We start from the raw sequence: 18524 nt of genomic DNA, 5'->3' as shown, positions 1-18524 counted from the left end.
GAGAGGACCGACCCCTGAGGTACCCCACAAGGGAGAAACATAGAGGTCGACCTCTGACCCCCCACTAACACCGACTGCAACCGACCGGAGAGGTAGGAGGAGAACCACTGGAGAACAGTGCCTCCCACTCCCAACCCCTCCAGTCGGCGCAGAAGGATACCATGGTCGATGGTATCGAAAGCCGCTGAGAGGTCAAGAAGCACCAGGACAGAGGACAAGCCCCTGTCCCGGGCCCGCCAGAGATCATCCATCAACGCGACCAAAGCAGTTTCCGTGCTGTAGCCGGGCCTGAAACCCGACTGCTGGGGACCTAGATAATCGGCTTCTTCCAAGGACCGCTGGAGTTGGAGCGCCACCACCTTCTCAACAACCTTCCCCATAAAGGGAAGGTTGGAGACTGGACGGTAGTTATTAAGCACGGCTGGGTCCAGGGAAGGCTTCTTGAGGAGGGGGCGCACAAGTGCCTCCTTATAAGGAGCCGGGAAGGACCCCCTCCCCAAGGAGGCGGTGACAATCTCCTGGACCCAGCTCCGTGTCACCTCTCGACTGGCCGAAACCAACCAAGAGGGACACGGATCCAGTAAGCAGGTGGCAGAACTCACAGCTCCAATGGCCTTGTCCACTTCATCAGGTGTCACCAAGTCAAACTCCTCCCAGACAGATGGACAAAGACGTTTAGCCCCAGTCACCTCGACTGACTCATTGTCAGCCGATACTGCTATGCAATTGGAGTCGAGTTCCGCTCGGATCCGAGCGACTTTATCAGCGAAAAACGAGTTAAATTCCTCAGCACTGCCCTGCAAGGGTTCCCCAACTCCCCCCTGATTTAGAAGGGAGCGGGTCACCCTAAACAGAGCAGCCGGGCGGGATTCCGCTGATGCAATCAAGGCGGCATGGTACGCGCATCTTGCCGCCTTGAGCGCCACTTTGTAAGTCTTAATAAAAGCTCTTACAAGTGTTCGGTCGGATTCGGACTTACTCTTCCTCCATCGCTTCTCTAGACGTCTCTTCTGGCGTTTCAACTCCCGGAGCTCCTCGTTGAACCATGGAGCTCTACGGGGTCTAGTGCCACAGAGAGGTCGCAGTGGCGCCATTCGGTCAAGAGCCTCCGCTGCAGCCTTGTTCCAGGCCTCAGCAAGAGACTCTGCCGAGCTGTGGACGAGCGAATCTGGTAAAACCCCAAGCGCCTTCTGAAAGCTCTCAGGGTCCATCAGGCGTCTGGAGCGGAACCTCCTAATCGGTTCTAATCTGCTGACAGGCTGGATAACTCAGTCTGAAGCCATTGTTTTTGTTTTTTTGGGGGGGAGGGGGTTTGGCACGGCTGCAAGCCCCAGCGCCTGTAAGATGGTGGACATGAGCGGGAAATTTAAAATCTGGTGACTGGAGCAAGCTCTGGTAATCACCTTGTAGAGCGGAAAAACAAATACCAGCTAGGAGATAGTATAAAATGATCGGGCAAGCCCTTTGTGATCAGCATGGCTGGATTACTGTCCTGAGCTGACTTTGAGAAATAGTCTGTGACAAGCGGTCCGGTTACTGAGGTAAAATATTGCAGTCAAGTTAAAAATACAGTAAATTATGATGAGATAATAGCAGAAGAAACTCTTGAAGTGTTAAATTTTTTTTCTACCTATTAATCAGCAGTCAGATAGGAATTTATTTATTTAATTTATTTATTTAATTTTTAAAATTTATTTATTTATTTATTGATTGATTGATTGATTGGATTTGTATGCCGCCCCTCTCCGTAGACTCGGGGCGGCTAACAACAATGATAAAAACAACATGTAACAATCCAATCCAATAGTAAAATAACTAAAAATAAACCTTATTATAAAAACTAAACATACATACAGACATACCATGTGTAAATTGTAAAGGCCTAGGGGAAAAGAATATCTCAGTTCCCCCATGCCTGATGGCAGAGGTGGGTTTTAAGAAGTTTACAAAAGGCGAGGAGGGTGGGGGCAATTCTAATCTCTGGGGGGAGTTGGTTCCAGGAATTCCACGTCCTTCCTCATGGAGGACTGAGTGACAAACTGGAGATATTACATCGTAGGCAGATATGTATATCATGCTATTTTGATTGACAGGCTCAGTCCTCAATGTGATTGGACAAGGAAAACCCTATCTGAAGTCTGACTCCAATTATCACGGAGAATCGTATGGCGCCCGTCTCCAAAGACTCGGAGCGGCTCACAACATACAATATACAGACTAGAAATCCAATATTAAAAACAGTATTTAAAATTCTTATAATAAAAAAACAATCATACAACCCACATAAACCATACATAAATCATAATAGCTGAGGGGAATTGAAATGCGACTCTTGGCATGGATCACACTTGGCTACCCACTTTTCAATATCAGTGTCCAAACCTGGCCACCATAAGTGCCCCCTCGCTAAACCTTTCATCCTGACAATCCCAGGATGGCCCACATCTAACATTGTGAGTACTTTGGTCTTTAGGCTTCCAGGAATGATTACCCTATCACCCCACAACAGGCAAACTTTAACATACAACAACTCCAGTCTTTTGGTTTTAAAATCACATAATTCAGGTTCCACAGAGTCATTCTGCCACCCCTTAAGTACACAGTTTACCACCTTTTTTAGAATTGGGTCTTGCTGCGTGTGTGCAGCCACCTCCCTTGCAGTTGTTAGTGGGTTGTCTTCGAGTTCTATCATTAGGACATCAGCAGACGGGGCAGGGTCCTCTACTAACTCTGCCATGGGGCACCTACTGAGACCATCTGCATGGTTGATGGTTTTACCCCCTTTATGAATGAGCTCGTACTGGTATCCTGAGAGAAAAAGGGCCTATCTGATTAACCTTGGAGACATAAATGGGGGAGTAGGTTTGTTGGGGGCTAAGAGGCCTAGTAAAGGCTTGTGGTCGGTAACCAATTCAAAACTCCTGCCAAAGAGATAATTATGAAATTTCTTCACCCCCGCCACTAATGCTAGAGCCTCTTTATCTAGTTGGCTGTAATTTCTCTCAGTATTGGTCATTGTTCTGGAAAAGAAGGCAATTGGGGCCTCTGTATTATTTGGCAAAACGTGTGCCAAGACCCCTCCCACGCCATATGGGGACGCATCGCACGTAAGCCTGATGGGTAGTGAGGTGCTATACTGGACTACTACACTTTTAGAAGTTAGCAACTGCTTTATTTGTACAAAGGCTTCGTGCTCAGTTCTCCCCCATGTCCAAGGGGTTTCTTTCTGAAGCAAACGGTGTAGAGGCTCTGCTGCTGTTGCCTTCTGTTTTAAAAAAACAGAGTAAAAGTTAAGAAGGCCTAAAAAAGCTTGCAATTCTGTCTTATTTTGTGGTTCTGGGGCTTCCCTAATGGCTCTCAATTTTTCAGTAGTGGGGTGGATGCCTTCCCCATCGATTTTATATCCTAAAAATTCCACACTGCTGGTTCCCCACACACATTTGTCAGGTTTGATTCTTAGCCCTTTATCTTGCAACCTCTGTAGCACTTCCCTTATTCTTTTGTTGAGTTGCAATTGGTTTTCCCCTGCAATTAAGATGTCATCAAAGTAGGGAATGGCCCCTTTAATCCCTGATAACAACCGTTCCATTATGCTTTGAAAAATCCCTGGGGCTATGCTTACTCCAAATTGTAATCTGGTACATTTAAAGGCACCCCTGTGGGTGACAATTGTCTGTGCGCGTGCTGTCGGTTCATCGACAGGGAGCTGTTGGTAAGCTTGGGCTAAATCGATTTTTGCGAACACTTTCCCTTCCCCCAGGGAGTGAAGGAGCTGTTGTACCACAGGGATGGGGTAAGGGTGATGTTGGAGGGCTTTGTTGAGCGTAGATTTATAGTCAGTGCAAACCCTTAAAGAGCCATCTGGTTTCAGAGGCGTAACTATGGGTGCTTCCCATGGCCCCTGCTCTACAGGAACTAAAATGCCTTGGCTTATGAGCTTATCCAGCTGTAGGTCAAGTTTGGGGAGGAGCGGAAGGGGTACCCTGCGAGGTTTGAGCCGGACAGGAGGGACCTTGGGGTCAATAGAAAATGAGATAGGGGGCCCTTTATGCGATCCCAAGGTGGGGCTAAACACTTCCGGGAATTCTTGTAAGAAGTTAGGCATGCTATCAGAGTTAACAGTACAAATACCAGAAATCTCAATTCCCAAAGGTTCCATCCAAGTCAACCCCAAGAGAGAGTGTCTAGCCCCTGTAACAACAATCATAGGCAGGGTACATTTAACATTCTTAAACATAATAGGTACATTCACTTGGCCTAGAACAGGAATTATTCCCCCTTGAAAATCTCTAATTACCAATGAGGTTTGTAACAGCTCAGATTTTGAGAGGCTAGGCATGTACATTATAAGCTTTTCCCACAGCATAATGGTGTATTTAGACCCCGTATCAAGTTCCATAGAGCATGGTTTGTTGTTTAAAAGCACTGAAATTACAATCTTGCCCCCATTTTTTTTGCCGTGTTATTCACGGAAAATTGATTGTTACCTCTTGAGTAGTCGCGGTTAGCGGTTGAGTAGTTCTTGCAGCCGGAAAACTGGAAGGACCAGTTTTCACGCGGTTGAGATGTTTGATTCTGGAAAGGCTGAGGACGAGGAGTGGAGAAGGCTTCCTCAGGCAAAGGTGCTCTGCAGGCTTCGGCGATATGGCCGCGTCGGTTGCAGCGGCGGCAAATGGCGTCCCGGAAAGGGCATCGTTGGCACGGATGGTTTCCTCGGCAGCCGGCGCAGGGGGCGACGGGGCGAGGGTACCTGGGTTGTCTCAGCTGGTCCTGTTGCAGCAGGAAACAGCTGTCCTCGTCGAGGGCTGGTGTGCTGAGGTCATCTGGGGCCTCAGCGCGGGAAAACGTGGAGTCGATCTTGGCGATGACCTCTCGCTTGTCGTGCTCCTTCAGTTCTTTGGCAGCAGCGTCGGCGACCTCTGCGGTTTGTGCCAGCTTGATTACTGCCTGGAGAGACGGTTCGTCTTCGGTGAGGAGTTTGTTCCGGACCACGGCATTTCTCATGCCGAAAATTAAGGCATCAGTGAGGCGAGCTTCCGGGTTATCAAACTTGCATTTTGCAAGCACCGTTCGAAGTCGCGTTGCGAATTGGTTGATGGATTCCGATTCGAGCTGAGCCATTCTTGAAAATTGGTGCCGGAAAACGACGGCTGGTTTCGTTGGCTTGAAATGGCTCGCGAGCTTGGTTTGCAGAACGTCCCAAGCGACGGATTTGGCTGGAAGCGGGTCGGTGAGAGTCTGGACGAGATCGAATATTTCTGGGCTGCAGTAGTTCAGGAAGATGGCCCGTTTTCGTTTGGCGTCGGCGTCCCTTATTCCCGCGGCCTCGAGGAAGATCTCGAACTTGGCTATGTAGGCGTCCCAGGACGATTTCTCCGGGTTGAAGAACTCAGGAGCCCGGCCGATTTGAAGGTTGTTCATTTTGCACGCGTGGTTCTTCCGTCCGTCGTCGCCAGTGAAATAAACCCAGAGACAGGGCTGGGTGAAAGACGGTTCCTTTATTCAGCTCTTAAAGGTAAGTGACAATCAGCGGATACCGTCTGCTCTACCTGGGAGAAACCGCTCCTTTTATGCATTTGCGGTTCCCGCCAGAGAGAGAGCAGCCGTGTCTGAGCCAATCAGGAGCGACTTCCTGATTCTCGCTCAGACAGCATTTTCACACGGAACCAAACTATTTACAAGGATACAACAAGATGACAGTTGCACTGTCTGTGTCTTGTGTGATCACAATTTCTAATCTTACCAGCTGACATCTGACAATGTCATTGTCAGTTTCACTTAACAACTACATAATTTGCTTAATTTTTCTGGCAAAAGATGTAAAATGGGACAAAACTCACTTAACTGCCTTGCTTAGCTAATGGAAATTTGGGCTCAATTGTGGTTTTAGGTTGAGGACTATCTGTATATTTGTTATTGTTGTTTTTTAAAGGTAATTGCTGCACTAAAAGCAAACTGAAGAAATAAAATTGAAATTGGATGCAAAAACAACACATACCCTGTTTTCCCCAAAATAAGACATCCCCTGATAGTCGGGCTTTTGAGTGATTGGCAATAAGGCCAAACGCTTATTTCAGGGTTCAAAACAATATAATACAGGGTCTTACTTTGGGGGAACACAGTAACCCAAATTTATAGAGGAAGATACAGTATATATGCGCTGGTGCTTAATTCTGTCGATTTTCTTCATTCTTCTGTTTTTGAATGTTCACTGCCAGATCATGACAAATGCCATTGAATCTATTTATACCAAATTAACTGAAGTAAAGGACATTATGGATACCATGCTAGTTGTAAGCATCGAAGCTGCCGCGGAGAGCGTGGAAGTAATGTTGTGTTCAGCGAGGAGTGCTGTGGACACCATTATGGATATCGACATGGCACAGATGATGGCCAGTAGTGTTGACAAGATTATCTTCAAATCGGATGACTTATTAGAGCACTTTCTGCCAATCGTGGATGAGGAATTTTTGTAAGACTATGCGGTTCCCTCTCTTGATTATCCACATTTTTAATAAGTTTGACCTGTACATTTATTTACTTCTTTTATTTCTACAGCTATCTATCTCTGCCAAGTGACTCTGGATGGCATATAATTCTAAAACCATAAAACAGTTAACTTTTTAATCCAAAAGTAAATGTATACAATAGCTGAGATAGTTAACCAACTAACAGCATTTCTTATTTCATTCATTCAGTTTTAAAAACTTATTCATTTGAGTAAAGCTTAAAACATCTGAAAGTCATTAGCTAGGAAAAGTAGACCAAGAATGCATATGCTGGCCTAGTAAAGATATATAATATTGAAAATATGTCAGAAGTAAGCATTGGGAGGTATTATTATTATTATTTTTCAGGGGTTCTCCTCCTACCTCTCTGGCCGGTCGCAGTCGGTGTTAGTGGGGGGTCAGAGGTCGACTCCTAGGTTTCTCCCTTGTGGGGTGCCTCAGAGGTCGGTCCTCTCCCCCCTGCTATTCAACATCTACATGAAACCGCTGGGCGAGATCATCCAAGGACATGGGGTGAGGTATCATCAATATGCGGATGATACCCAGCTTTACATCTCCACCCCATGCCCAGTCAACGAAGCGGTGGAAGTGATGTGCCGGTGCCTGGAGGCTGTTGGGGCCTGGATGGGTGTCAACAGACTCAAGCTCAACCCGGATAAGACGGAGTGGCTGTGGGTTTTGCCTCCCAAGGACAATCCCATCTGTCCGTCCATTACCCTGGGGGGGGGGAATTATTGACCCCCTCAGAGAGGGTCCGCAACTTGGGCGTCCTCCTCGATCCACAGCTCACATTAGAAAAACATCTCTGAGCTGTGGCGAGGGGGGCGTTTGCCCAGGTTCGCCTGGTGCACCAGTTGCGGCCCTATCTGGACCGGGACTCATTGCTCACAATCACTCATGCCCTCATCATCTCGAGGTTCAACTACTGTAATGCTCTCTACATGGGGCTACATTTGAAAAGTGTTCGGAAACTTCAGATCGTGCAGAATGCAGCTGCGAGAGCAGTCATGGGCCTACCTAGGTATGCCCATGTTTCACCATCACTCCGCAGTCTGCATTGGTTGCCGATCAGTTTCCGGTCACAATTCAAAGTGTTGGTTATGACCTTTAAAGCCCTTCATGGCATTGGACCAGAATATCTCCGAGACCGCCTTCTGCCGCACGAATCCCAGCGACCGATTAGGTCCCACAGAGTGGGCCTTCTCCGCGTCCCGTCAACTAAACAATGTCGGTTGGCGGGCCCCAGGGGAAGAGCCTTCTCTGTGGCGGCACCGGCCCTCTGGAACCAACTCCCCCCGGAGATTAGAACTGCCCCTACTCTCCCTGCCTTCCGTAAACTCCTTAAAACCCACCTTTGCCGTCAGGCATCGGGGAACTGAAACATCTTCCCCTGGGCATGTTTAATTTATATATGGGATGCTTGTGTGTATGTCTGTTAGGATATGGGGTCTTTTAAATCTTTGAATTTTAAATTTGTTAGATTATTTATGATTTGTTTCCACGTGTTGTGAGCCGCCCCGAGTCTTCGGAGAGGGGCGGCATACAAATCTAAGTAATAAATAATAAATAAATAAATAAATATTATTATTATTATTATTATTATTATTATTATTATTATTATTATTTATTAGACTTGTATGCCACCCTTCTCCAAGGACTTAGCTATGCTAAACAGATTAGATTAGGTATTTTTAAAAACCACGGAATCTAATATTTTGTAGCTCATTTTTGTTAAAATTGAGTGCTGTTAATTCTGAAAATCTCTTGCCTAGAGAGCTCTTGCTGGTCAGTGAGTGATGTGAAATCTGAAAGACCCAATTGATATGATGAGCCAGTATTTGTGGCTTATTCAACAAACCATATTCGATCATCCATGACTTAACCTAAGCCCATTTCTTCCAAATCCCTCTATCGATCATCTTTCCAGCTGATCCTCCTTGCTACAGCTGATTTTAAGACCTATGTAAAGGTTAGGTTGAAGACTTTAGTGGAAAGAGTATCTGTTATTTCTCCTCTGTTATGGAGACTATTGAAAACCTATTGTCACCTAACCTAAATGAAAGACATGGGCATTTCTAACCCCCAATCTAAAAAGTTCAAGGCCATAACAATTCATCACTATCACTCATCGGCCATTCAATTTTGGGGTAAGGTCACCAAAAATGAAATGCTTTACTTTTTTAAAAAAATTGGGTCACATTTTAGCAAACAAAAGTACACGCTTATCAGGCTTATGAAATGAAGGCTCTGACTTTACGAAAAACATTCTAAAGCAGTGTTTCTTAATCTCAGCAATTTTTCTGATTGTGGACTACATTTCCCAGAATTCCCTAGCCAGCATCCCACAGAATTCTGGGAGTTAGAAACCACACATCTTAAAAGTTCTGAGGTTGAGAAACACTGTCCTAAAGTGTGGCAGATGATTGATAGGGAGCCTGGAACAGATCAGTTTATTTATTGATCAAATGTATATACCTACCCATCTCCACCAAAAGGGTTGTACAACAGTTTCACAAAGCCTATGGATCTTATTTTTACACGGCATAAAGGTTAGGTTCGCTACACTAAAATGTAATAATAGTGTAGTGCTGGGGAAGGGAGGGCAGTGAAAAGGAGTCTGGGCCAAAGCTGATCTCTTTTTGTGGTTCCTCACCAAATTGTAGTACATGTGCTAAAATAATCCCCTCACTTCCTCAATTAAATATTATTAACAATGAGGGAGAGGGGTTGAAATCTCTTTTTTTTGTTGTTATTCGAAGTATAGCTCAGATTGCCCCAAAGCTTAATCAAGGGGGATTTATTTGAGGAATAAAGTGACTACAGTGATCCCTCGATTAGTGCGGGGGTTACGTTCCAAGACCTCCCGCACTAATCGATTTTCCGCGGTATAGTGGTGCGGAAGTAAAAACACCATCTGCGCATGCGCACCCTTTTTCCATGGCCGCGCATGCGCAGATGGAGGAGCCGGGGAGCGACGAAAGTGCGGAGGCTGGCAATGGTTGTTTTTAATGTCGGCCACCCACACAGCGCCTCCAGCCTCCTCGCCGCTACCCCCGTCCGCCCGATTCGCCCCTCTCACCGGCTTTCTTGGGGCACGAGTCCTCTTGCAGCAGCGCTGGCGGCAACAGCTTCTCGGCGTTTAGAATGCCCGCCTCCTTCCCTCCTTCCTTCCCTCCCTCCTTCCTTCCCTCCTTCCTTCCCTCCCTCCTTCCCTCCCTCCTTCCCTCCCTCCCTCCTTCCTTCCCTCCTTCCTTCCCTCCCTCCTTCCTTCCCCCCTTCCTTCCTTCCCTCCCTCCTTCCCTCCCTCCTTCCTTCCTTCCCTCCCTCCTTCCTTTCTTAAAAAGCACTTAAATAATGACAGAATAAAAAAACCCAGCCCTCACCTGCGTTTCCCTCATCTGCATCGCCTCCTTCTGTGTTTGCAAGACGGTTGTACAGTTGCTGTGCCTTTGTCCTTATGGTGTTGGTATCCAAAGCAATGCTCTTTTTGCGGCAGTCTTGTACCCACACGGACAAAGCAGCTTCCATCTTCATAAGGCGTTTGTTTCTAGGCATCACCATTCTTTTTGCAGCCTTGTTGAATGTCATCAGAGAACTTTGCCTTATCTTCTTTTCGTCTTTCCGAATGGATCGCACACTCGATTCGTTGATCCCATAATGCCGACCAACATCTGCATAAGAGCGTCCCTCTTTCAGCATGTCCAAAACTTCAATTTTCTCCTTAATTGTGAGTATCCTCCTGCTCTTTTTAGCGTCGCCGCCTCCGCTCCGCGTGCAACGTTTAGGAGCCATCTTCCAACAAGTCTTAACAAGTTCCAACAGTTCCAACAGTTCCAAAGCTTTTTTTTGCAATTTCAAAGCTGATTGGCCGACGTCAGTTTGGTAATGACGTATGACGTCATCGGGCGGGAAAAACCATGGTATAGAAAAAAAAACGCGGACTATTTTTAAATGTATTATTTTTTGAAAAACCGTGGTATAGCGTTTCGCACTAATCGAGACCACACTAATCGAGGGATCACTGTACTAGCTCAAATTTCTCGAAAACTTAGTTGTGAGGAATGTTATTTGTGAAATGAACTGACTGATAATATTAGCTCAGGGATTGTGAATGGGGATCTCTTTTGATTTAATTGTTGTTTGTTTAGTTGCCATTGCATTTTCGGACCGCTCTGGAGCAGCCTCTCTTGAAAATCAGGAAGGAGAGCCAAGTTACTACAGGCGCCTGAGTTCCTTGTCGATGAAGCTCTGTAGTCGAGCCTACCAGCATTCTCGGATAAAGATCAAACTGGGTGCAGAGCAGGCATTGCTCCAGCTTGAACAGCTCTTTTACTTGGTAAGAAACTCAGTCATTCTGTGCTATGTTTGGGAAATAAAAGGAAAGGGTGAATAGTCAGACCTTGGGCGAGAAACAGCATCCTTGTTGGACCATGTAAGTTGCTGAATGGTCTCTTTAGCAAATAGCCCAAACAGCTGAAATCAGGGACATTGATTCAGCCATGGAATGGAGGCAGACTGTTTTCTATAAAGCAGTGATGGCGAACCTTGTTTCCCTCATGTGCCAATAAAGCATGCATGTGCGTTATCGTGCATCTACGAGTGCCCACACCCATAACGCAATGCCTGGGGAGGGCGAAACGCCTTCCCCCACCCCCTGGAGACTGGAAATGGCCTGTTTCTCAACTTCTGGTGGGCCCAGTAGGCTCATGTTTCACCTTCCCCAGGCTCTAAAGGCTTCTCTGGAGCCAGGGGAAGGTAAAAAATGCCCCCCCCATCCCCCTGCAGGCTTTCCAGAAGCCAGAAATGCCCTCCCAGAGCTTCTGTGACAGGCAAAAATCATCTGGCCGGCATACACATACACATTGAAGCTGAGCTGGGGAAATGGCTCACGTGCCAGCAGATACCGTTCTACATGCCACCTGTAGCACCTGTGCCATAGATTCACCATCACTGCTATAGAGTCATTTGCAGATTCTCAGAGATGTTATTGAAGAAGCTGACGTTTAATATACTGTACGTAGCAAAACTCTTAAAAGATATTTGATTTAAAATATATTAAAAGATAAATTGGGCTGATGATGAATGATGGTTACAATGACCTAACTGTAATAGCCATTACTCATTTGGCTGAATCACTTTGGGCCACACCCACACTGAGCCCAATCCACCTCACAGGGTGATGGTTGTAGGGAAATTAGAAGAAAGTATTGGGTATGTTCACTGCCTTGAGTTACTTATGAAAAGGACAAAGGCAGGATATAAATATTCCTGTGTCTAAATCTTGTTCTACCATTAGTATCCAGTAAAAGGTTAATGAGCAACTGGATTGAGTTATGTAGATTTGGATTTGGTCTAAAAACAAGGGCTTTGCACAATGTATATGTTAACCAGGTAGTCTGCCTGCAGTGCTGTTTTTAGGGACTGTGCATTGTGTCTTCCACTTGGATTCTTGCTTAACAGTCTATCTACAGCAATCTTTCTTAGCATTGAAGATGTTAAGAAATTTAACTTCCAGATAGGATGGCCTTTGCTAAGAATTGTAGAAATTGAAATCCAGAGAATCAAGTCAAAGTTTCCAAGGTTGAGAAACACAGACCTACGTTATCCATTAATCAGATTCAGAACGGGGGGGAAAACATCAACATTTTCTTGTATTATAGCAAATCTGCTCATCTTTTGTGCATAGGTTCTTCTTGCTTGACTTCATGTGGATTCAACCTTTTCATTAATAAAAAAAATTCTGCTACGTTCCCCAATTTGATGCTTTCCAGATGTGCTGGATTGTAATTATACAGTATAATCTCCATTTGGCATGGCCATTTTGTCATGCAACAATGTAGTGCAGTGCCTTGTATGCTCTGATCTTAAGTGAGTGCATAATACTCACCTGGAAGGATTAATGGCAAATTCAGGCTGGTGACTTTTTGATTAGAAAGCAGTGTTGTTCAATATTGCTTGTTAATATAACTCCAGAATAATTGCTTGTTTGGAACTCTTCACACAACCTTAGTACATTTTAATGTTCTGATTTCTATTCGAGGAATAGGTAGGAGCGTTGGTAGAAACTTTTGAAGCATTCTTCCAAAAATAGTTTTCCAGCTTTTCTATTCTGGCCGTGTCTGGGAGAGGATGAGAGATGTGGGGCTTGAGGAATGGAATATCCAAAGCTGAAAGAGATTTAAGTACCACTGGAGGAATTTTAAAAGGTGAGGTGGATGCTTTAAACATCTGCAAAGCTTGAAGTTCCAATTTGTTCCTTTAATCCTCTGTCCAATAGTAACCTTCCCCCCCCCCCACGCACACACAAATATTCACTACAACTACTTTGGTCATGTTAGAAGATCACTAGCAATGCCCTCTGAGGTTCCCAGGCCAAAATGAGCCTTGTTTATTAATGCTAATGTGAAAGGCTACAGCAATTATATAATGAAGAAAAAATGCCCAGCTGATTGTGCACTGGTTCTTATTTATTTTGTCTGTTGGGGGGAAATATTTTCTTTTTTTTTAAAGAAAACTATTACAATTCAATAAGAGATCATATATAAAGAAAGAAAAAGTATTACAGAAGCATAGAATGACTAGGAAAGAATGGTTCAGAAAAAAGTCAAAATAATGTATTTTGTATCAACAACACAAGAGCACACAACAGATTTAAACTTAATATTAACCGCTCCAAACTTGACTGTAAAAAATATGACTTCAGTAACCGAGTTGTCGAAGCGTGGAACTCATTACCGGACTCCATAGTGTCATCCCCAAACCCCCAACACTTTACCCTTAGATTATCTACGGTTGACCTATCCAGATTCCTAAGAGGTCAGTAAGGGGCGAGTACAAGTGCACGAGAGGGCCTTCCGTCCCCTATCCTATTGCTCTCCTATATCTCCTATATGTCTTCTTCTATTCTTTCATTGATATATTCTATTCCTATATGTATATGTATATATATAGATATGTCACATGTTTAAGCTGAATTTGAAAATTAAGGGAGACTAGGATAGATCTATTTCGGCCTTATTTTGGCCTCATCAGCTAGCCATACCCACTGGGACTTGAACCTGCAACTTTGCCTTGTAAGGCAGAGAATTATCCTCTAGGCTACAGTATCCAATCCCTTCAGTTCTGTACCAGGGAAGGGTTACATTTTGTGTCGAATCACCCTGGTATATTGAACGAACATCACAGCTCCTTTTTTGCCTCTCGGCCCAACCCAGGGCCATTTCCAAGGCAGTTAATTTTATTGATAGCCGACAATTCTATCTGTATGTGTCACATGTTTAAGCTGAATTTGAAAATTAAGGGAGACTAGGATAGATCTATTTCGGCCTTATTTTGGCCTCATCAGCTAGCTATACCCACTGGGACTTGAACCTGCAACCTTTGCCTTGTAAGGCAGAGAATTATCCTCTAGGCTACAGTATCCAATCCCTTCAGCTCTGTACCAGGGAAGGGTTACATTTTGTGTCAAATATATATATATATATATATATATATATTTGTTTTCGTAAATTTTCACGGGTATATGTATGTAGATTGTTCTGAGTTCGGGTTTTGCCCTGTGTAATGTTTTGCATGTCTATGCGACGTTTCGGTGAAATCACATTCACCATCTTCAGGCTGGAGTTCCAATCTTTGCTTTGTTGTAAATGAAATATTAGCAACTGACATTCTTCCTAGTATGTAGTGTGGGGGTGGAGATTTGCTTTGAATGTAGCAAATAGATTGGGTGACTATGCTTCAGTGATCTGATTGGTTGGTGTAATCATAGTTATTAGAAGGAATGACATGGAGATTTTATGAAGTGTTTTGTTTAAGGCTGATTTCCAAATATAAAATTCTAAAATCATTTGGAAACCAGCCTTAAACAAAATAAACACTTCATAATAATCAATATGTCAATCCTTTTAATTATTATGATTTTAGAATTTTATATTTGGAAATCAGCCTTAAACAAAACACTTCATAAAATCTCCATGTCATTCCTTCTAATAACTATGATTACACCAACCAATCAGATCACTGAAGCATAGTCACCCAATCTATTTGCTACATTCAAAGCAAATCTCCACCCCCACACTACATACTAGGAAGAATGTCAGTTGCTAATATTTCATTTACAACAAAGCAAAGATTGGAACTCCAGCCTGAAGATGGTGAATGTGATTTCACCGAAACGTCGCATAGACATGCAAAACATTACACAGGGCAAAACCCGAACTCAGAACAATCTACATATATATATATATATATATATATATATATATATATATATATATATATATATATATGTATGTATATATTCTATTCCTATATTCTATATACTCTATATATTCTATTCCTATATATTCTATTCCTATATCTTCTTTTCTATTATTTCTTAGATATATTTTACTATGAGTATCTCCTCTATAACCTTCATCATAAATTTTACTATGTGTATACAGTATTGATATATACTCACTAAAACCCTCATTGTGTATTGGACAAAATAAATAAATAAATAAATGCAGAAAAACAAGAAAAAACGGAGTAATTTCGGACTTTCAGTGCTGTTGTAACTTTGAAGAGTCACAAAATGAATAGTTATAGGTCAAGGGCTACCGATACTTCCTGAATAAACTTGATGGAAGTTCCTTAAGAGATTTTTCTGAATAATTGAAGATAGCAATAGCTATTACTACCCTCAGAATTTTGCCCCGCAAAAAACTAGGTCCTCATTTTACCAGCTTCACAAGCAGCCGTCAGAAATAGCCTGCAGTTCTAGATTCTAACCACTGCACCGCTGTGGCTCTTATGATAAGAGTAGGGAATGTATAGCTCTGGCCTTTGAGCCAAAACTGTAGTTATGATGCCAAACGTAAAACACTAGGCTTGAGTGCATGATTTTTTTCTTTCCCTTTTCCCTTTTTTTTTTTTTTTTGGCTTTTTTGTAGCTACAATATACCAAGGAGGAATTGGACTACAAAGTTCACAGAGGTCACGAAAAAATGTACCAAATGTGGAAGGAATGGTACAAAGGAGAACCTAAGCAGGACCAGAGCAATGGAGCAAATCAGACAGAGGTATCTCAGCATGAGAATGATTCATCTTTTGAAGATACTAAAAAAATAGGGAATGGCCATTGCTCAGTGAAGATTCTGCCTTGACCATGGTTTGTGGCTAGGCATACTGGGTAAACCTAGACAATTATGATTTATTTGGTAATTATTATTCATTATTAAACAGATTAAATCAGGGATGGCGAACCTATGGCACATGTGGTGGCATGCGAAGCCATTTCTGACGGCACGTGAGGCATTGCCTTCTGTCAGCTCGGGCCCACTGGTCCGCTGATATTTATAGTTTATACTTTATCAGATTTGTCTGCCACCCCCTCCGAAGACTCGAGGCGGCTCACAGCATAACAGTAGTACAATACATTACCAATCCAATAATAAAAATTAAATCAATTTAAGCAAGTATTAATAACATAATAAAATCCCTAACTATGCAATCACACACATTCAACCTACTCTATCATACAGTAAGGGCAAAAACATAATTAAAAAGAGGGGGAAAGGTGGTAATTATCCCCACACCTGGCGACAAAAGTGGGTCTTCAACATTTTATGGAAGGCGAGGAGAGTGAGGGCTGGTCGAATCTCTAGAGGGAGTTGATTCCAGAGGGTCGGGGCCACCACAGAGAAGGCTCTTCCCCTGGGTCCTGCCAGCCGACATTGTTTGGTCAATGGGACCTGGAGAAGGCCACCCCTGTGGGACCTAATTGGCCGCTGGGATTCGTGCCTTCTTTATGGCCGTTTTTGCTCTCCCCAGAGTTCAGGAAAGCCTCCTGAAGCCATTTTGCTCCAGCAAAAACTGGAACAAAGCCTCCTGGCCTGTTTTTTTGCCATCTCCAGGCTTCAGGAGGCTTTTCTGAACCCTGGGCAAGGGCAAAAAAAGTCCCTAAAAGCCTATTGGAAGTCCGGAGGCTTCAGTGAGGCCTGTCCGCATGTGTGGAAGGGCAACGCAGGGGGGGGTTGTGTGCATGCGGGTGTGGAGGGGAGAGCATTGCGTTACAGGTGTGGGTACACACACGCGCCCTATCACCTGCAAGCGCATCCTTTTGGCACCCGGATCAAAAAAGTTTCGCCAACACTGGACTAAATCTTTATCCCCAGTGGCTGACGCAAATTGGATCTTGCAACATTATTAAACAAACTATATATTTATGCAAAAATTATTCCCAGAGCCAGAAGAGAGTTGGTGTGTTTCTCAGGATGTATGAAAAGGCTGAGATGAAGAGCTGGGTCAAAGATCCTTTATAGAACATACACAACATACAGAAAATTGCTTGGGGAAGAAAAGAGGGAGGAGATTTGAATTCTGCCACCTGGCATGTACTGCATGGCTGAAATCAAGGGAAGGGCAATCAACAATGGTGTCTCCATGCATAAACAAGAATATTCAGTTGCCCTATGTCCGTCTGTCAACCTCTCTCCCCAACCCCTCCCTCCCTTCAGATAATCCCATAGATCAGGGGTAGGCAAAGTTGGCTCTTCTATGACATGTAGACTTCAACTCCCAGAATGCCTGAGCTAGCATGATTGGCTCAGGAATTCTGGGAGTTGAAGTCCATAAGTCACAGAAGAGCCAACTTTGCCTACCCCTGCCATAGATGAACACCTATGATGTTCAATTAACAGATCTTTTTGTTCATTTGTTTCATAACAGATGGAATCCCATTCTCTAGCCACATCCTACACTGTTGCACAGAAGATGCAGGAGGTCTGCCAGAATGTCTTAACCAACCTGCAGAGCCTTCCTGAACATCTTCAACAAAAAGTCCAACAGGCTCAGTGTGATTTAACAGAGCTACAAGCTGTCCTCTCTACTGCCACATCCTTCCAGGATCTTCCCAGTGGCTTCATGAAAGAGACCACAGAGAAAATTAACAAGGCCAGGAAGGCTCTGTTTGAAGTCATGGAATATATAGCTAAATACACTTGTCAGCCATGGGTAGAGGGACCCTATTGTCCTGCTGAATATTCAGCAGAGGAATCCATAAAACACAATAACGTATATTAGTTCTTTACTCTTAATAATTTATGAAACAAATAACATATATCAATTCTTCCTATTAATAATATTGAGAACAGAATTAAAAAACATGATAACTTACAACCGCTTACTAAATACAGAAGGAAATATAAAAACAAAGGAAGAGCTAACAGAACAGAACATAACTTTGGACTGCTGGCCATACAGGCTAATATTTTCAAAATGGCAAAAAAACATCAAAAACGAAGGAATATTGGCACAGGACACACCCCTTGATAAACTAATATTAGGAAGGGAAAAAATTTTTATAACAAGAATATATAGCTACTTAATAAATTATGAAGTGGAAACTGAAATATCAAAAGATCCAATGACCAGCTGAGCAAGGAACTTTGGCTACAATATCCACATAGACCAATGGGAGACAATTTGGAATAAGAACTACAAAATCACTAAGTCAGCAGCATACAAAGAAAACACTATAAAAATGTTCTATAGGTGGCATATGTCACCATCAAGACTAGCCCAGATTTTCCCCAAAACTAGACCAAACTGTTGGAGATGTTCAAATCCCTCTGGAACTTTCTTCCATATCTGGTGGAGCTGCCCAAAAATAAAAAAATTATGGAGCAAAATAAGGTCCTGGATATTCGAAATCACGGAAACCAATCTCTCATTCAAACCAGAGATCTTTTTATTAGGAATAATAGACATGAAAATAAAGAAAACAGTTTACTATATAATCCAACACATTATAATAGCAAGTAGAATATCAATAGCTCAAAACTGGAAAAGGGAAGAGGTACCATCAGACAGAGACCTGATTAAAAAAATATTTGATTGCGCCGAATATGACTCCTTAACACAAAAACTGAAAGACAACAAGGAAACAAAAAATATAACCACATGGGACAAGTTCTATAACTGGATCAATGAAAGGGAGAGAGCTATGGAAGGGAACAGAAACAAAACACAATA

The 18524-nt window shown here is 43.4% G+C and overlaps 1 protein-coding gene across 1 annotated transcript; it reads left to right on the top strand.

The window, feature by feature from the left end:
• The first annotated feature begins 4704 nt into the window (after positions 1-4704).
• LOC139159533 (perilipin-3-like) lies at positions 4705-17573 on the top strand. Its single transcript, XM_070736845.1, has 5 exons — positions 4705-4878; positions 6219-6471; positions 10658-10845; positions 15443-15571; positions 17220-17573. Exons 1-5 carry the CDS (start codon positions 4705-4707, stop codon positions 17571-17573), a joined length of 1098 nt encoding a protein of 365 aa, XP_070592946.1.
• Positions 17574-18524: the final 951 nt, after the last annotated feature.

This window comes from Erythrolamprus reginae, chromosome 2 (genome assembly GCF_031021105.1).
Source record: "Erythrolamprus reginae isolate rEryReg1 chromosome 2, rEryReg1.hap1, whole genome shotgun sequence".
Taxonomy (NCBI): domain Eukaryota; kingdom Metazoa; phylum Chordata; class Lepidosauria; order Squamata; family Dipsadidae; genus Erythrolamprus; species Erythrolamprus reginae.
The sequence above is the reverse complement of the archived record's forward strand: the minus strand, read 5'-3'. Positions and strand labels throughout refer to the sequence as shown.